Raw genomic sequence first — 14704 nt, forward strand, 5'->3', positions numbered from 1 at the left:
ATTTGAACCCGGGTCCTTGGCGCCGCAGTCCCAGTGCAAACCACTGCGCCACATGCTGCCCATAGTCCCTGTCACTATCTGCATCCACCTAATCTTGGTGTCATTTGCAAACTTGCTAATCAGACCATGAATACAAGCAATAGTGGTTAGGGTTCCAGCACTGATCCATGTGGAACACCACTGGTTACAAATCTCCATTCTGGGAAAACTCCCACTGTTACTGTCTCCTGTTGCCAAGCCAGTTCTTATCTTTATCCAATTAGTTAGCACACCCCAAGTCCCATGCGACTTTACCTTTTTGTACCAGTCTGCCATGAGGGAACTTGTCCAAAGCCTTACTAAAATCCATGGAGACAACATCCACAGCCTTTCCCTCGTCAATTAATTCTGTCAACTTGGGCTAGGTGGTCACCTTACCTGTTAATCAGTGTCATGTGGGTTTTGACCCCGCAACCTAAAGATGTGCAGGGTAGGTGGATTGGCCATGCTAAATTGCCCCCTTGGGGGAAAAAATAAATTGGGAACTAAGGATGCAGTGATATCAATTGCACGTCAATAAAACAAAGTGACAAAATACCCCAAGTTACTAGACCTGTTGAGTAAAAAGATCTGGTGGTACCTGAGGAAATGGCTTTGGGCTAAGTGTCTTAAGAGTAAACTGTAGTATTTATGATCCAAATTACGAACATTAAGGTAGGAACAAGATTATGGCCTGAATGTTCTGCCTGCCCCTCTACTCCCCAAATCCTTCCCTATCTCCTTCCCCATGACGTGGCTTCCTTGAGAGAATTTCAAACACCAAAGACTCGCTGAGAAAGAATTCCTCCTCCTCCTCTACCCTGCCCAGCCCCCTCCATCTTTGCTTCAGTGAATATAGGCTCAACCTTCTCTTGAGACATCCTTGATCCCAGGGGTCAGCCTGGGAGCTTCTCTGCATTGCATCCAATGCAAATGTTCCTCCGAGTAAACGGTGTCATAATATACACCAGTATTCATGGTGCAGACACATACTGATGGACATACACTAGGACCAATCAACATGCACGAACACCGTGGCCAATCACCAGTTAGAACACATGCACTATAAAGGCAGAGGGCATCACTTTTCCCGCTCATTCTGGATGCTGCCTCTCAGAAGCACGAGCTCATCAAGTACAGTACAGACTCTCACCATGTGCTGAGAGATTCAACTGGTTCGGACAGGCACAGGTCTCTAGTTAAACTAGCATTGTTTAAACCCACAGTTATAGTATGTCTATTATTTTATAAGCATTAATAAAATAGTGTTGAACCTTCTGTTAGTGGCATATATCTGCTTCACAAGTCCACAGTGCCCAACACTTCAAACGGTATGGCTGATTCTATCCTCATCTTGTTTCTCTCTGCCTTCTGAAGCCCTCTGTTCAGACTACTGTATGATGGCCATGAGGGGAGGTGGGGGCATAGTGGTATTGTCACTAGACTTAGTAGAGACCCAGAGTAATGCTGAGGTCCCAAGTTCAAATTGCGCCCCTGTAGATGGTGAGATTCAATATAAACTGGAATTATTAGTCTAAAGGTGATGCTGAAAACATTGTCAATTATTGTTTTTTAAACAAAATATATCTGGCCTGAGACTCTATCACCCCAAAAAATTGGCACGATAGTCAAGTTAACTGCATAATGCCAGAAGTTTTCAAATAGTTCTTCTGATGCATTGCAGTCATGATGATTTCTTTTGTACTCTGAAAATGTGGGTGGGAGTGAAGTTTCTGAATACTGCCTTTTCAGTCAAATTGATGAATGAGCACCTTGTTAATTCTGCCATTGGATAGAATGGGGCCACCAACTTGTTCAATGCCAAATTGACGTCATCCGAAGGGTGCACTTTGCTAAAGGCATTGGTTATGGATATGGAATTATGATTTCTATTTCCTTTTGAGGGCCTACTTTTGACGTGCACTTGTGTAATGCCAAAGATAAGTGGTTTAAAAGCTGATGATGTGCGTAAGAAACTCCTAGTTGTTGTATATCATGCACAGGAATGGGTCTGTTAAAGTGGAGACTGAAGTGGTGTTCCAGGTCAACGCTGTCCTTCCCAGCAGTTCCGATATTGTTCGAACAGTGCTCACACACGTGTACCGTACTGACCAGAGTACAACTGATTTGGAGATCAATGGCAGTTCTGTTGTTTGCAATGGTGAGTGATTTTAATGATTGTCTGCTAATTAGCGCAGCAGTGCAAATTAATAATCTTAAATGTCGCAACTAGGCTTGCGTAAACGGCAATGAAGTTACTGCAAAAATCCCCTTGTCACATTCTGGTGCCTGTTCGGGTACACAGAGGGAGAAGTCCAATTCATCTAACAAGCCCATCGTTCGGGACTTGCGGGAGGAATCTGGAGCACCCGGAGGAAACCCACGCAGTCACGGGGAGAACGTGTAGACTCTGCACAGACAAGTGACCCAAGCTGGGAATTGAACCTGGGACCCTTGGTGCTGTGAAGCAACAGTGCTAACCACTGTGCTACCCCTTATTTGACTGTACTGCCATGACAACAGCAGTTTTAAAATAGTTAACTCTTGGGCTAAGTTTTTTTTTTTCTTTACAAACTCTTCGCCTGCAGATGTTGGAGCTCCCGGCCCTACTGAGCTCACTGGATTAGAAAACCCTCCATTTAAAATCTCTAGCATTTGAAATTAAACTGGTAAATTCGAAATTAAACTGTCACTCAACAAAAAGTTGCATTTTTTTTTTGTTTTAAACTTGCAAACATTTTTGGTTGGGAGATTTCAAGCCACTTTTGCCCACTCCGAGTGAGGTGGCATGTCACACCATTTCAGTGGGCAGTTGAGTCTACCACATTGCTGTGTTTTGAGCTGCCTTCCCTTCCTCTGCACCCCCCCCCCCCCAATCAATGTAACACTTGGAATGTGTGAGTGCACCAACCTGCTGCACTGTGCTGCTGCATTCCGCTTGTCAATTTTGTGTTGAATCGATCTTGCGGCACAGAATAGTTTATTGCACAGCAAATTCCTTTCTTGTGTTTCAGGTTATAGCCTCGTGAACCTGGAGTCGGAGAAAATGCTTATTGAATTCACGGCTTTGAGCACAGGGTTTGGCCCATGGTCTGACGAGGCAGAATTTTATCAAGAGTTGCTTCAGCGTCTGAGCAGTTGGGTATGTATCCTGGACAAAGTATCTGCGGTAACTCCCGAAAGCCCTAATCTGATGGTCCCGGTAAAGGCTCGGATCACAAGTGCCTTTTTTTGATGTAATTTAGTGCCATGGCTCTGAAGGTTTACCACCTGGAAGTTCCCCCTCCCAAGTCTCTCTCAATCCTCTCTCTATCCTGACTTGGAAATGTATTGTCATTTGTTCACTTGTCACGGAGTCAACATCCTAGAACTGTCCGTCGAACAGCACTGTGGGTATATCTATACCACGCGGACAGCAGTGGTTTAGGATGGCTCTCCAACCCCTTATCCACCTTATCCAGGACAAATGGGGAGGGGGGAGGGTGTGGTGATATGCATCACTGTAGATACACAAGTGCTTAATGTAAGTACATGTAGACTAGCTAGACACTGGAGGGAGCACCAGAGACATGACACACAGACACTCGAACCAATAGGTCAGTAAGATAGGACACGACCAATGGGCATTCATGATACACACAGGGGTGACACTACCACAGGGGGGCATTACACCAACCCATATATAAAGGACACAGCACACATGATCTTCCTCTTTCCAGTGGAGACACTCAGTAAGTACAGACACAGGGTTGATTCAACATCACACCCACCCCGTGGATTGTAGCAGACTGGTTTCGTCAGTCTGAATAGCTACAGCAGGATTAACAGTAGAGGCGAATCAGAGTAGTAGAATTGTAAATAGTTTAATAAACGTGTTGAAGTTATCTCCACGTCTGAACCTTCCTTTGTCAAAGTGGACACCAAGGAAGCAGCTGATGCTACGCCAAGAGCATAACAAGACCGGGGGGACAATAAATGGTGGCCTAGCCAGCAAAGCCCACATCCCTTGAATGAATGAAAAATGAAATTGCATTTGTCATGGTCTAAACTTGCATCTTTTGGAAATTGTACAAATTGAATTGGCCATTTTTTGTATGGCTTTGAGAATCATGTGCTTGTTTGATATCCTGTGTGTTTGAGTGCTTTGCTGGTAAGGCTGATGATAGGTGCACATCCCTAATGCAACTCAAAAGGGCTCATTAGGATACTGTGTCCAGGGTCAACCATGTTGGGTTGCCCCCGAGGTGTTTCGGGCCAAAGGAAGGGCAGGATTCTTCATTCCTCCCCTCGTCGACCATTTTGTATTTTATGATCGATCACTTCATGATCACTTTAATTATTCCAACTTTTAGAAACTGCATTCCGATTTTCAAAGCTGCTGTGGTGGGATTTAAAGAGACAATATAATAGCTCTGAAGAGGAATCACACAGTACTCTATTTCTCTCTCTAGGTGCCTTTTACCAGAAGTTTTGATCTGTCTGGAAGTTGGAATATTTTTGCCTTGATTTGTTAGTTAGGTGTTTGGCTTACTGGCCCAATAGTAATAAGGGGTGTCTTGACAAATATATGAATAGGATGGGTAGAGGGATATAGTCCCCAAAAGGGTGGGGGTTTTAGTTCTGATGGGTAGCATGGAGGGTCAAAGGGCCTCTTCCTCGCTTTGTTCTCTATGCTACGGTATCTATCTTTGCTTTACTGCTAAGCATCTTTTGGCCAATTGATGCACCAGCTCACTGAGCAGCTAGCCTTATTGTCAGTCTCCTGTACCCAGCGTACACTTCAATTTACGTGTTAAACATAAATTCATTTGCACTCCAACATCCAAGTCTGACGACATAGCAACTCTTACCCGGACATGTGAAGGAAGCTGAATGTCAAGTAAGCCCACTTGCATATGGACAGATGATTTTCTTTTTAAATTCTTGTTTCAAGACTCATTGCAAATGGCCTCTTTAAATAATAGAAAATCCTTTCTGTAGCCTGCCTTTTTAATACATTTTTTAATACTTTTCAAGGTTGTGGAAACCCTGGAGGAAAATTACCTGGTCCAAGAGTTTGAAATTGGAAGTGTTGTGTGAGTATGTTTCCAAACTGAGCAAGAGGAATAATTTTGGTTTAGCTCACCAGGCTAAATCGCTGGCTTTTAGAGCAGACCAAGCAGGCCAGCAGCACGGTTTGATTCCCGTACCAGCCTCCCCTGACGGGCGCTGTAATGTGGCGACTAGGGGCTTTTCACAGTAACTTCATTGAAGCCTACTCGTGACAATAAGCGATTTTCATTTCATTTTGCCAAGGCTGCAACTAAACATTGGCTACGTTTCTGCTTGTATGTTTTTTAAAAAAAACTTGGGTAATTGATGAGCATTTCGGGAAATGTCTCATCATTGAGTGTAGCTTGGATCAGATAAGCTTGCGCACAGATTGTGGGTTGATCTTTTAAAGATTTAAGGTTTTTAACCAATGCATTCTGACATCCACTAAGCGCATGGTGACTAATGTAGCTAGATCGCTTGTGGTGGGGGGGGGGGGGGGGGGGGAGAGAGGGGAGGGGAAGGGAAGAGAGGGTGAGAAGGAAATTATCATTGTGAATATATGACGGGGCCATGACAGTTTGGCACTACTGTCTGACCTTGAACTTTGAAGCAGTAGGAAAATTGTATAATTTATTTGGAATCTATAAGAGTTCTCAATCAAGTTTTGAGGGATCAATTGTAATTTTACTAGAGAATAAGAAATACAGTGGCCCTTGACCTGGAAGCCAATGCCAACAGGAAGTTGATGTCGCTCGACCACCAGTATGAACTGGATGGTGAAACCAGCCACAGATGTGGATATAAAGGGAAACAAAGAAACACTGTTTTTGTGAGAAAGTAGAGTAGCTCTTCCCAAGAGAAATTTCAGAAGCTCTTATTAAACTCCTAAGTGGTGTGACTAGCTTGGACATATGGAGGGGTTAGCCGAGCTGTATTGGAGGGCAGCCACCATTGAACTCTGAATCTATGCTATCCAGACTGACCTGAGAAATGGTGGCTAGTTGGGCATTTTGTAGGTGTACCATGTGCAGGGACCTCTGATGGAATATACCCACCAGAGAATGTGACTTGGGCTAAAATAAAGACTAGATTGCATGTAGTGCCATCTTTGTCTATGGAGTAATGTATCTTTGTATCCACTATTAACATTTGCCTGTTAATTCATATGAAATTTGTGTTGGTTCTGATTTTTTAAAGTAAAAGCTACAACTGGAATCCCACTGGTAATTGGGAAGGAGGTGGCATAGTGGTATTGTACCAGCCTCCCTAAACAGGCGCTGGAATGTGGCGATTAGGGGCTGGTTTAGCTCGGGGGCTGATTTAGCTCACTGAGCTAAATCACTGGCTTTTAAAGCAGACCAAGCAGGCCAGCAGCACGGTTCGATTCCCGTACCAGCCTCCCCGGACAGGCGCCGGAATGTGGCGACTAGGGGCTTTTCACAGTAACTTCATTTGAAGCCTACTCGTGACAATAAGCGATTCTCTGCTTCCTCTTCGTCGGACTGGTAATCCAGAGACCCTGGGTAATGCTCTGGGGCCCCAGGTTCAAATCCCAACACAGCAGATGGTGAAATTTGAATCTTATTTACAAAATCTGGAATTAAAGTCTAATGTTGACCATGAAACTGTCTTTAAAAACCCATCTCATTTCCTAGGGAAGGATTCTTGCCTGGTCTGGCCTACATGTGACCTGGACCCCAGACCCACAGCAATGTGGTTGACTCTAAACTGCCCTCTTGTTTTATTTTTTTTTAAATGGCCAGCAAGCCACTTGAGGACCATTGGTGGGTGGGTAAGTGATGCCCACCTCCCATGAAGAAAAGTTAGTAAATGTGGTTGTGGTTCTCCATGGGGATTTTAACACTACCAGGATATTTGTAAAATGTTACCAAATATCTTTATGCAGCAAGTTAAACTATGGGAATGAAATGGAAAGTGTCTAGCTGAAGAATAATCGATCTAACCCAGATACAGTTGTGATTTGACTTTTTTTTTGTCCAGCAATTAATGGGTTCCAAGACCATTCAGTCCATGTGGTGTTGGTGCACCCATACTGCTGTTAGAGGGATGTCCAGGATAGCCACTGAAGGAATAGCTGATGTATTAACTCAGGATGGTGGGGCAACTCCAGATGGTGTTCCCAGGTGCCTGCTGCTCTTGCCCTGTTAAGATGGTAAAGAGGTCGTGGGTTTGGAAGATGCTGTCTAAGGAACCTTGGTGAGTTCCTGCAATGCATCTTGTAGATGGTGAACACAAAGGGGTGTTGGTTCCACCTAATCTCTCCCAAAATAGTGATTATATTTATCACATCTTGTTGCCATGAGCAATGTGGATGAGAATACTTGTGCCACGAAATGCTCTTTGTGAAAATGTTCTTTCATAGAATTTACAGTGCAGAAGGTGGCCATTCAGCCCATCGAGTCTGCACCGGCTCTTGGAAAGAGCACCCAACCCTATCCCCATAACCCAGTAACCCCACCCAACACTAAGGGCAATTTTGGACACTTGAGGGCAATTTATCATGGCCAATCCACCTAACCTGCACATCTTTGGACTGTGGGAGGAAACCGGAGCACCCAGAGGAAACCTACGCACACACTGGGAGGATGTGCAGACTCCGCACAGACAGTGACCCAAGCCGGAATTGAACCTGGGACCCTGGGGCTGTGAAGCGATTGTGCTATCCACAATGCTACCGTGCTGCCCTTTCAATGCAAGTGATCTCTTTGCTGGGGCTCCAACAGTGATGGGAGAATTGCTAAGTGTGCAAAAGCTCCACTTTGGTATAACAATAGGTGGTGCACGGCATGGTAGCAGTGGTTGGCTTCACAGCACCAGGATCCCAGGTTAGATTCCTGGCTTGGGTCATGTGCGGAGCCTGCATGTTCTCCCAGTGCCCGAGTGGGTTTCCTCTGGGTGCTCTGGTTTTCTCCCACACAGTCCAAGGACCTGGGAGGTTAGATAGACTGGCCATGCTAAATTGCCCTTGGTTATCCAAAAAGTTAGATGGGGTATGGGGATAGGGTGGAGGTGCGGGCTTAAGTAGGGTGCTCTTTCCAAGGGCTGGTGCAGACTCGATGGGCCGAATGGCCACCTGCACTGTAGATTCTATAATTTCAATGCTTGTAAGAAACGGGTCTTTGAAAATGAAATGAAAAAAAATGAAAATCACTTATTGTCACGAGTAGGCTTCAATGAAGTTAGTGAAAAGCCCCTAGTCGCCACATTCCGGCACCTGTTCAGGGAGGCTGGTACAGGAATTGAACCGCGCTGCTGGCGTGCCCTGGTCTGCTTTAAAAGCCAGTGAATTAGCCCAGTGTGCTAAACCAGCCCCTTTGAAGTATACAAGGATCAGCAAATGCCCCACAAGTAACTAGTTCCATGGTCTGTGATGCCATAATTGTAGTTGAGGTCAGCTACTTTATATTTTGAATTCCAAAGCATTGAGTAAATTTAACAGGTGCCTTAGTGTTCGATATCTTGATGATCACTTATTTATTCAGTTTCGGTAAATGTTTAGAGAATTAGAGTCTATAGATAATTGGATTTGCCAGTTGTATTAACTATTTTGTACTTGCAGGCGTATCCAGGGCGATGTGAATGTTCAGGGGACAGCACTTCTGACTACCCCTGTACATGTCAACGATGGGGTCTTGCTGCTGCTGAACAATCTAGTCGACAAGTTTGTGGATTTGAGGTCTCTAAAAGTAAATGGTAAGTTTGGCAATGTGACCAGTGGTAAATTTTGAGTCTTCACTTGTGATTCACCACAGTCAAGTATTGGAGAATGTATCAAGTGAAATGTGCTTCTGTTGCAAAGTAGTGGTGGGGGGGGGGGGGGGGGGGGGGAAAATCGCATGAACAGAAGGAGTCATTGGGCCTGGATGATGTGGTGTTCCCTTAAGCTCCATTTCAGAAGATGGGGACAGGACTGAATTTAAAGTGAAAAGCAACTGCAAGTTCAGGGTCACACTTGTGCACTGATGTGTTGAGCAGAGACCATTGCCTCCTCTATAGTAGGTTGATCTTGAATACAATTGGGAGAGGGGAAAATAAGTAAATCTGCTGTTGTACCAGGCAGGAATGTTTATGGGCCCATGTGAGCTGCATTGATATGATTTGTTATCATGGAGGGGATGGGGCCCTTTGTGATGTTTGATGTCATGCTGCATATAGTTGAGGATAATCTGCTGCACGTGGAGGTCGCTGGAGTCGATAGAGAGGACGAGAGGATCTGTGGTTCTGGGAAGGAAGGCGCAAGGGTAGAAGAGGGGGAAATGTGTCTGATGGTTAAGAATCCTCTCGGCCAATCTTCTGTCGGAAGCATGGGGCAGGAGGCGGCCTCTGCAGCCCTTGCAAGAAGCTGCATGGGAGGGTGTCTAAATGGGAGCCAGTGGATTTGTATATCTAAATGTTAGACGTGGTTATAGATGTGCAGTAATGTGTCTGGTAACTGCTCAGATTTAACCAACTCTAATGTCTTGGGACTGGCACCCTTTGTGCTAGCCATGACCTAGTGTAGTCCAGGATTTGGAATGGATAATAGAGTTGAATATCTACTAAGAGAAGCATGGTGGAGCAGTGGTTAGCACTGCTGCCTCACGGCGCTGAGGTCCCAGGTTCGATCCTGGCTCTCGGTCAATGTCCGTGTGGAGTTTGCACATTCTCCCCATGTTTGTGTGGGTTTCACCCCCACAACCCAAAAGATGTGCAGGTTAGGTGGATTGGCCACAATAAATTGCCCCTTAATTGGAAAAAATAAATTGGGTACTCCAAATTTATTTTTAAAAATATCTCGAGCTACACTGCAGTTCACGTAACCAAATATCTGCCAATAGCATCATTTGCTAAGTTGGTATTCTGAAATGGCAAAGTATTTTGACCAAATTGCTGAACAATGTTTGTTCTATTTAAAACCTTAAATTGGCATCTATAATAACCAGGACCATGCATTGGTAGTAGCTGCTTCCTTGCTCTTATTTGCACTTGGGGCAACCTTTTTCTATATCTGAAATTATTAAGGCAATTGTTGATGCAACTGTAGCCAGCTTCAAAGAGATTCAACTTAAAATAGAGTTCACGGAGTTTGACCCAGAGATGTCTCTAATGAATACCTGCTCATTGGATCACTGACTCCTGCTCAGGAACATGCATTTCTAAATTTCCTTTGTCACACTTGCTTTCCCTCCCCTCCCACATCTACATCTGTCACAGTTTACCCTCTGATAAGTTTCTCTGCTGTTTGACCTTTCACATCCTTTGTCCTCTCTGGGGACTGCCATTAGCACTCTCTTTGGTTTCTATAGAACATAGAACATAGAACAGTACAGCACAGAACAGGCCCTTCGGCCCTCGATGTTGTGCCGAGCAATGATCACCCTACTTAAACCCACGTAACCCGTATACCCGTAACCCAACAACCCCCCCTTAACCTTACTTTTTTATTAGGACACTACGGGCAATTTAGCATTGCCAATCCACCTAACCCGCACATCTTTGGACTGTGGGAGGAAACCGGAGCACCCGGAGGAAACCCACGCACACACGGGGAGGACGTGCAGACTCCACACAGACAGTGACCCAGCCGGGAATCGAACCTGGGACCCTGGAGCTGTGAAGCATTGATGCTAACCACCATGCTACCGTGAGGCCCCTAGTGGCCATTAGCACCCTGTTTCCTTGGGTTTCTGTGGCTATGATTCATCTTTCATTCTCACTCCACAGTATAAAGATTTCCCACTTTGTCTTTTAGCTTTGACAAAGGGTCATCTGGACTCGAAACGTTAGCTCTTTTCTCTCCCTACAGATGCTGCCAGACCTGCTGAGATTTTCCAGCAATTGTTTTTCTCTGGTTTCAGATTCCAGCATCCGCAGTAGTTTGCTTTTGTAGCTATGTCTCACTTGGATCTGGTTGCCTAATTGGCTTTCCTTGTCAGCAACACTGGCTTTGGTGCAAATAATTAACTTCATTGCAGTCATTTAACTTCATCGCCGTCATTAACCTGTCAGCTTCTGTTGTAGCTGTCACTACATGAAGAGAATGGTATTTGGGCCCAATACAGAAGTAGGGCTGATACCATCGTTTGTTGTGTGGATATTTGGAACATAGAACATTACAGCGCAGTACAGGCCCTTCGGCCCTCGATGATGCGCCGACCTGTGAAACCCCTCTAAAGCCCATCTACACTATTCCCTTATCGTCCTTATGCCTATCCAATGACCATTTGAATGCGTTTAGTGTTGGCGAGTCCACTACTGTTGCAGGCAGGGAATTCCATGCCCTTACGGGGCAGCAGGGTAGCATGGTGGTTAGCATAAATGCTTCACAGCTCCAGGGTCCCAGGTTCGATTCCCGGCTGGGTCACTGTCTGTGTGGAGTCTGCACGTCCTCCTCCTGTGTGCGTGGGTTTCCTCCGGGTGCTCCGGTTTCCCCCCACAGTCCAAAGATGTGCGGGTTAGGTGGATTGGCCATGCTAAATTGCCCGTAGTGTCCTAATAAAAGTAGGGTTAAGGGGGAGGTTGTTGGGTTACGGGTATAGGGTGGATACGTGGGTTTGAGTAGGGTGATCATGGCTCGGCACAACATTGAAGGCCGAAGGGCCTGTTCTGTGCTGTACTGTTCTATGTTCTACTATGTTCTACTACTCTGAGTAAAGAACCTGCCTCTGACATCTGTCCTATATCTATCTCCCCTCAATTTAAAGCTATGTCCCCTCGTGCTAGACATCACCACCCGAGTCCCCTTGTGCTAGACATCACCCCCCCCCCCCGAGGAAAAAGGCTCACTGTGAGGCTCTCGCTGTCCACCCTATCTAATCCTCTGATCATCATGATGTATGCCCCAATTAAGTCACCTCTTGACCTTCTTCTCTTGATGGTCTGAGTTACTCACACATTTCGTATGTATGGACCCCAACATTCCTCATTAAAACTAAGCTGGATAGCATCTAAACTCCAATTCATTGTAAAAATAATTGGATGGGAAGTTTTATTTGATAGAATTTCTTTGCATGCCTTTTATCCTTTTTTTTTGTTCTCTAGGGTCTGGTGTGAATGTTGGAGTCCTTCCAATTTCCTTCGTGATCACCAATCGCAAATACAATTCCACCCTCCGGGATTCGCGGTCTGCCTATTTTTGCAGTCTTGGCAAAGCGGTGACCCAGGCAGTAAGTTCCTGTTATAGATCCGTTCCTGTTGCTGCTTTTTTTTTTTTGAAAGTTGTAATGTCTGGGGCAGTTGCTTCCCTTTCTGCCTCGGCTGTGCTGTAAAGGTTCAGCCGAACTCGTGATGGTTTGCTAATGAGGACGAGCCATTCGGGGAAGTTGAGGGGGAATGCCTGATGTTGCACAGCTGGATATTGCAAGTGGAACTGCAGTGTGGTGAGCTGGTTAACTAAACACGTGCAATGCGGTGAAGAAAATATTGGCGGCTAGATTTTTAATTAGTATTGGGTTGAAGGCTTGTGAGAGAACAGGCAGGACTGGATTTGATGCCAGGATGGGATCAGCCATGATCACATTGAGGGCGTTTGGGCTCGGGAGGCTACATTGCCTACTCTCAATCCTAGGTCATGTGTTCTGTGAAGTTCTGGGTGATTTTGCAATCCAACTCCTGGCCTGTAGCACTGTAGGGAGCAGATGAGGAACATATAGAATGGTGGAGTGGACTCGATGGACCAAATGGCCTAATTCTGCTCCTACATCCTATGAACTTTTGATTTGGGAGTTCTTGCTCCACTTTGTTATTTCGCCTTTCACCAAACACCTTGCTGATTACAGTCTCGGCAAAATTGGTTATGACTGAACGATGGATTGAAACATGCAGCATTTGCTCATGTGTTGGGCTGAATATCAATAGGTCGCGACTTTATCCAGACCATGGTACATCTCAAAGCTGAGTTCAGTAGCACAAGTAATGGCAGCTTGGTATGTAGTGATTTGCATATGGGAAGGGAGGGGGAAGAAAAGAGGTGAAATAGAATCATAGAATTTACAGTGCAGAAGGAGGCCATTCGGCCTTCACACCATCACTCTACCATCACTCTACCCCAGTAACCCTACCCAATCTTTTTGGACACCAAGACCAATTTATCATGGCCAATCTACCTAACCACACCTTTTGGACTGCGGGAGGAAACCCCTGCAGACTCTGCACAGACAGTTACCCAAGCTGGGAATCGAATGTAGGAATTGGCTGGCTGAATGTCCAAAGCAAACACAGCAGTGTATTTTACATTTTTCAGATATTTGGGATGGCTGGTATTAGAACATAGAAAAATACAGCACAGAACAGGCCCTTCAGCCCACGATGTTATGCTGAACCTTGGTCCTAGATTAATCATAGATTATCATAGAATTTACAGTGCAGAAGGAGGCCATTCGGCTCATCTACTCTGCACTGGCTCTTGGAAAGAGCACCCTACCCAAGGTCAACACCTCCACCCTATCCCCATAACCCAGTAACCCCACCCAACACCAAGGGCAATTTTTCATGGCCAATCCACCTAACCTGCACATCTTTGGACTGTGGGAGGAAACCGGAGCACCCGGAGGAAACCCACGCACACACTGGGAGGGTGTGCAGACTCCGCACAGACAGTGACCCAAGCCGGAATCGAACCTGGGACCTTGGAGCTACAATGCTACCCTGCTTAAGAACAAATTAATCTACACTCCACAATAGCCGCTTTAAGGTCCCTATGTTTCTGACTCAACTACTTTCACAGGCAGTGCATTCCATGTCCCCACTACTCTCTGGGTAAAGAACCTACCTCTGACATCCCCCCCCCCCCCCCCCCTATATCTTCCACCATTTACCTTAAATTTATTCTCTAAACTGTTTGACACCCATTTCCTTTATTTGCTTATGTTCCCATTCCTCTGTTTGCTGAGTGACTTGCTCCCATTTTGGGCCAAATGATGGATTTTTAGCCTGTTTGATTGACAAAGCATTATGTATAGGAATGGTCGTGTGGACTAAATGCACTTCTGATTTCGTCAAATTCTTTCGCCCAATGACCTGACCAGGTCAGGTGCTCCCCAAACCTGAGCACTATTTTTCCTAATTGCAACATCAACTGTACTTTGCTCTTTGAGCCTTCTCTCATTTTTCTTTTCTCCTCTTTTCTCCCCCCAACACCCCCAAGCTCTTGATTCCCTTCTACATTAGTTTTACAATTTGGGGGGTGGGTGGTAGTGTTAGCACTGCTGCCTCAAGGCACCAGGGACCCAGGTTTGATTTCCGCCTTGGGCGACTTGTGTATAGAGTTTGCACTTTTTCTCCTTGCGTCTGTGTGGGTTCCCTCCCACAGTCCAAATATGTGCAGGTTGGGTGGATTGACTGTTAAACTGTCCTTTAGTGTCCAGGGATGTGTAGGCTGGGTGGAGTTGCAGGGGTTGAGGAGTGGGCCTAGATAGGGTGGAATGGGTCAGTGCAGACTAGATGGGCAAATGGCCTCCTGCACTGTAGGAATGTTGGGTTTTACCTAGGTCCTGCTGTCTTGTGAGCCGGGGTGATGATGTTTTAATGAGTGTCACTTTCATTCAAGATGCACATTCAATCCTGCTCGTATAGAAGAAGGAATGGCTGAATGACTGTTGGGATAGCATAGCAAACTGGGCACAGGGTGGACATTGCCTCAAAGTGAACCTAG

General features: G+C 45.6%; 1 protein-coding gene across 1 annotated transcript in view; it reads left to right on the forward strand.

The window, feature by feature from the left end:
• LOC119956919 overlaps nt 1–14704 on the forward strand; it is a 33950-nt gene that overhangs the window by 3420 nt on the left and 15826 nt on the right. Inside the window, exons 3-7 of the mRNA XM_038784490.1 lie at nt 2022–2179; nt 3033–3160; nt 5035–5093; nt 8633–8766; nt 12094–12218. Coding sequence (XP_038640418.1) covers nt 2022–2179; nt 3033–3160; nt 5035–5093; nt 8633–8766; nt 12094–12218 — 604 coding nt within the window. The remainder of the gene's footprint in view (nt 1–2021; nt 2180–3032; nt 3161–5034; nt 5094–8632; nt 8767–12093; nt 12219–14704) is intronic.

This window comes from Scyliorhinus canicula, chromosome 24 (assembly GCF_902713615.1).
Source record: "Scyliorhinus canicula chromosome 24, sScyCan1.1, whole genome shotgun sequence".
Classification (NCBI taxonomy): Eukaryota; Metazoa; Chordata; class Chondrichthyes; order Carcharhiniformes; family Scyliorhinidae; genus Scyliorhinus; species Scyliorhinus canicula.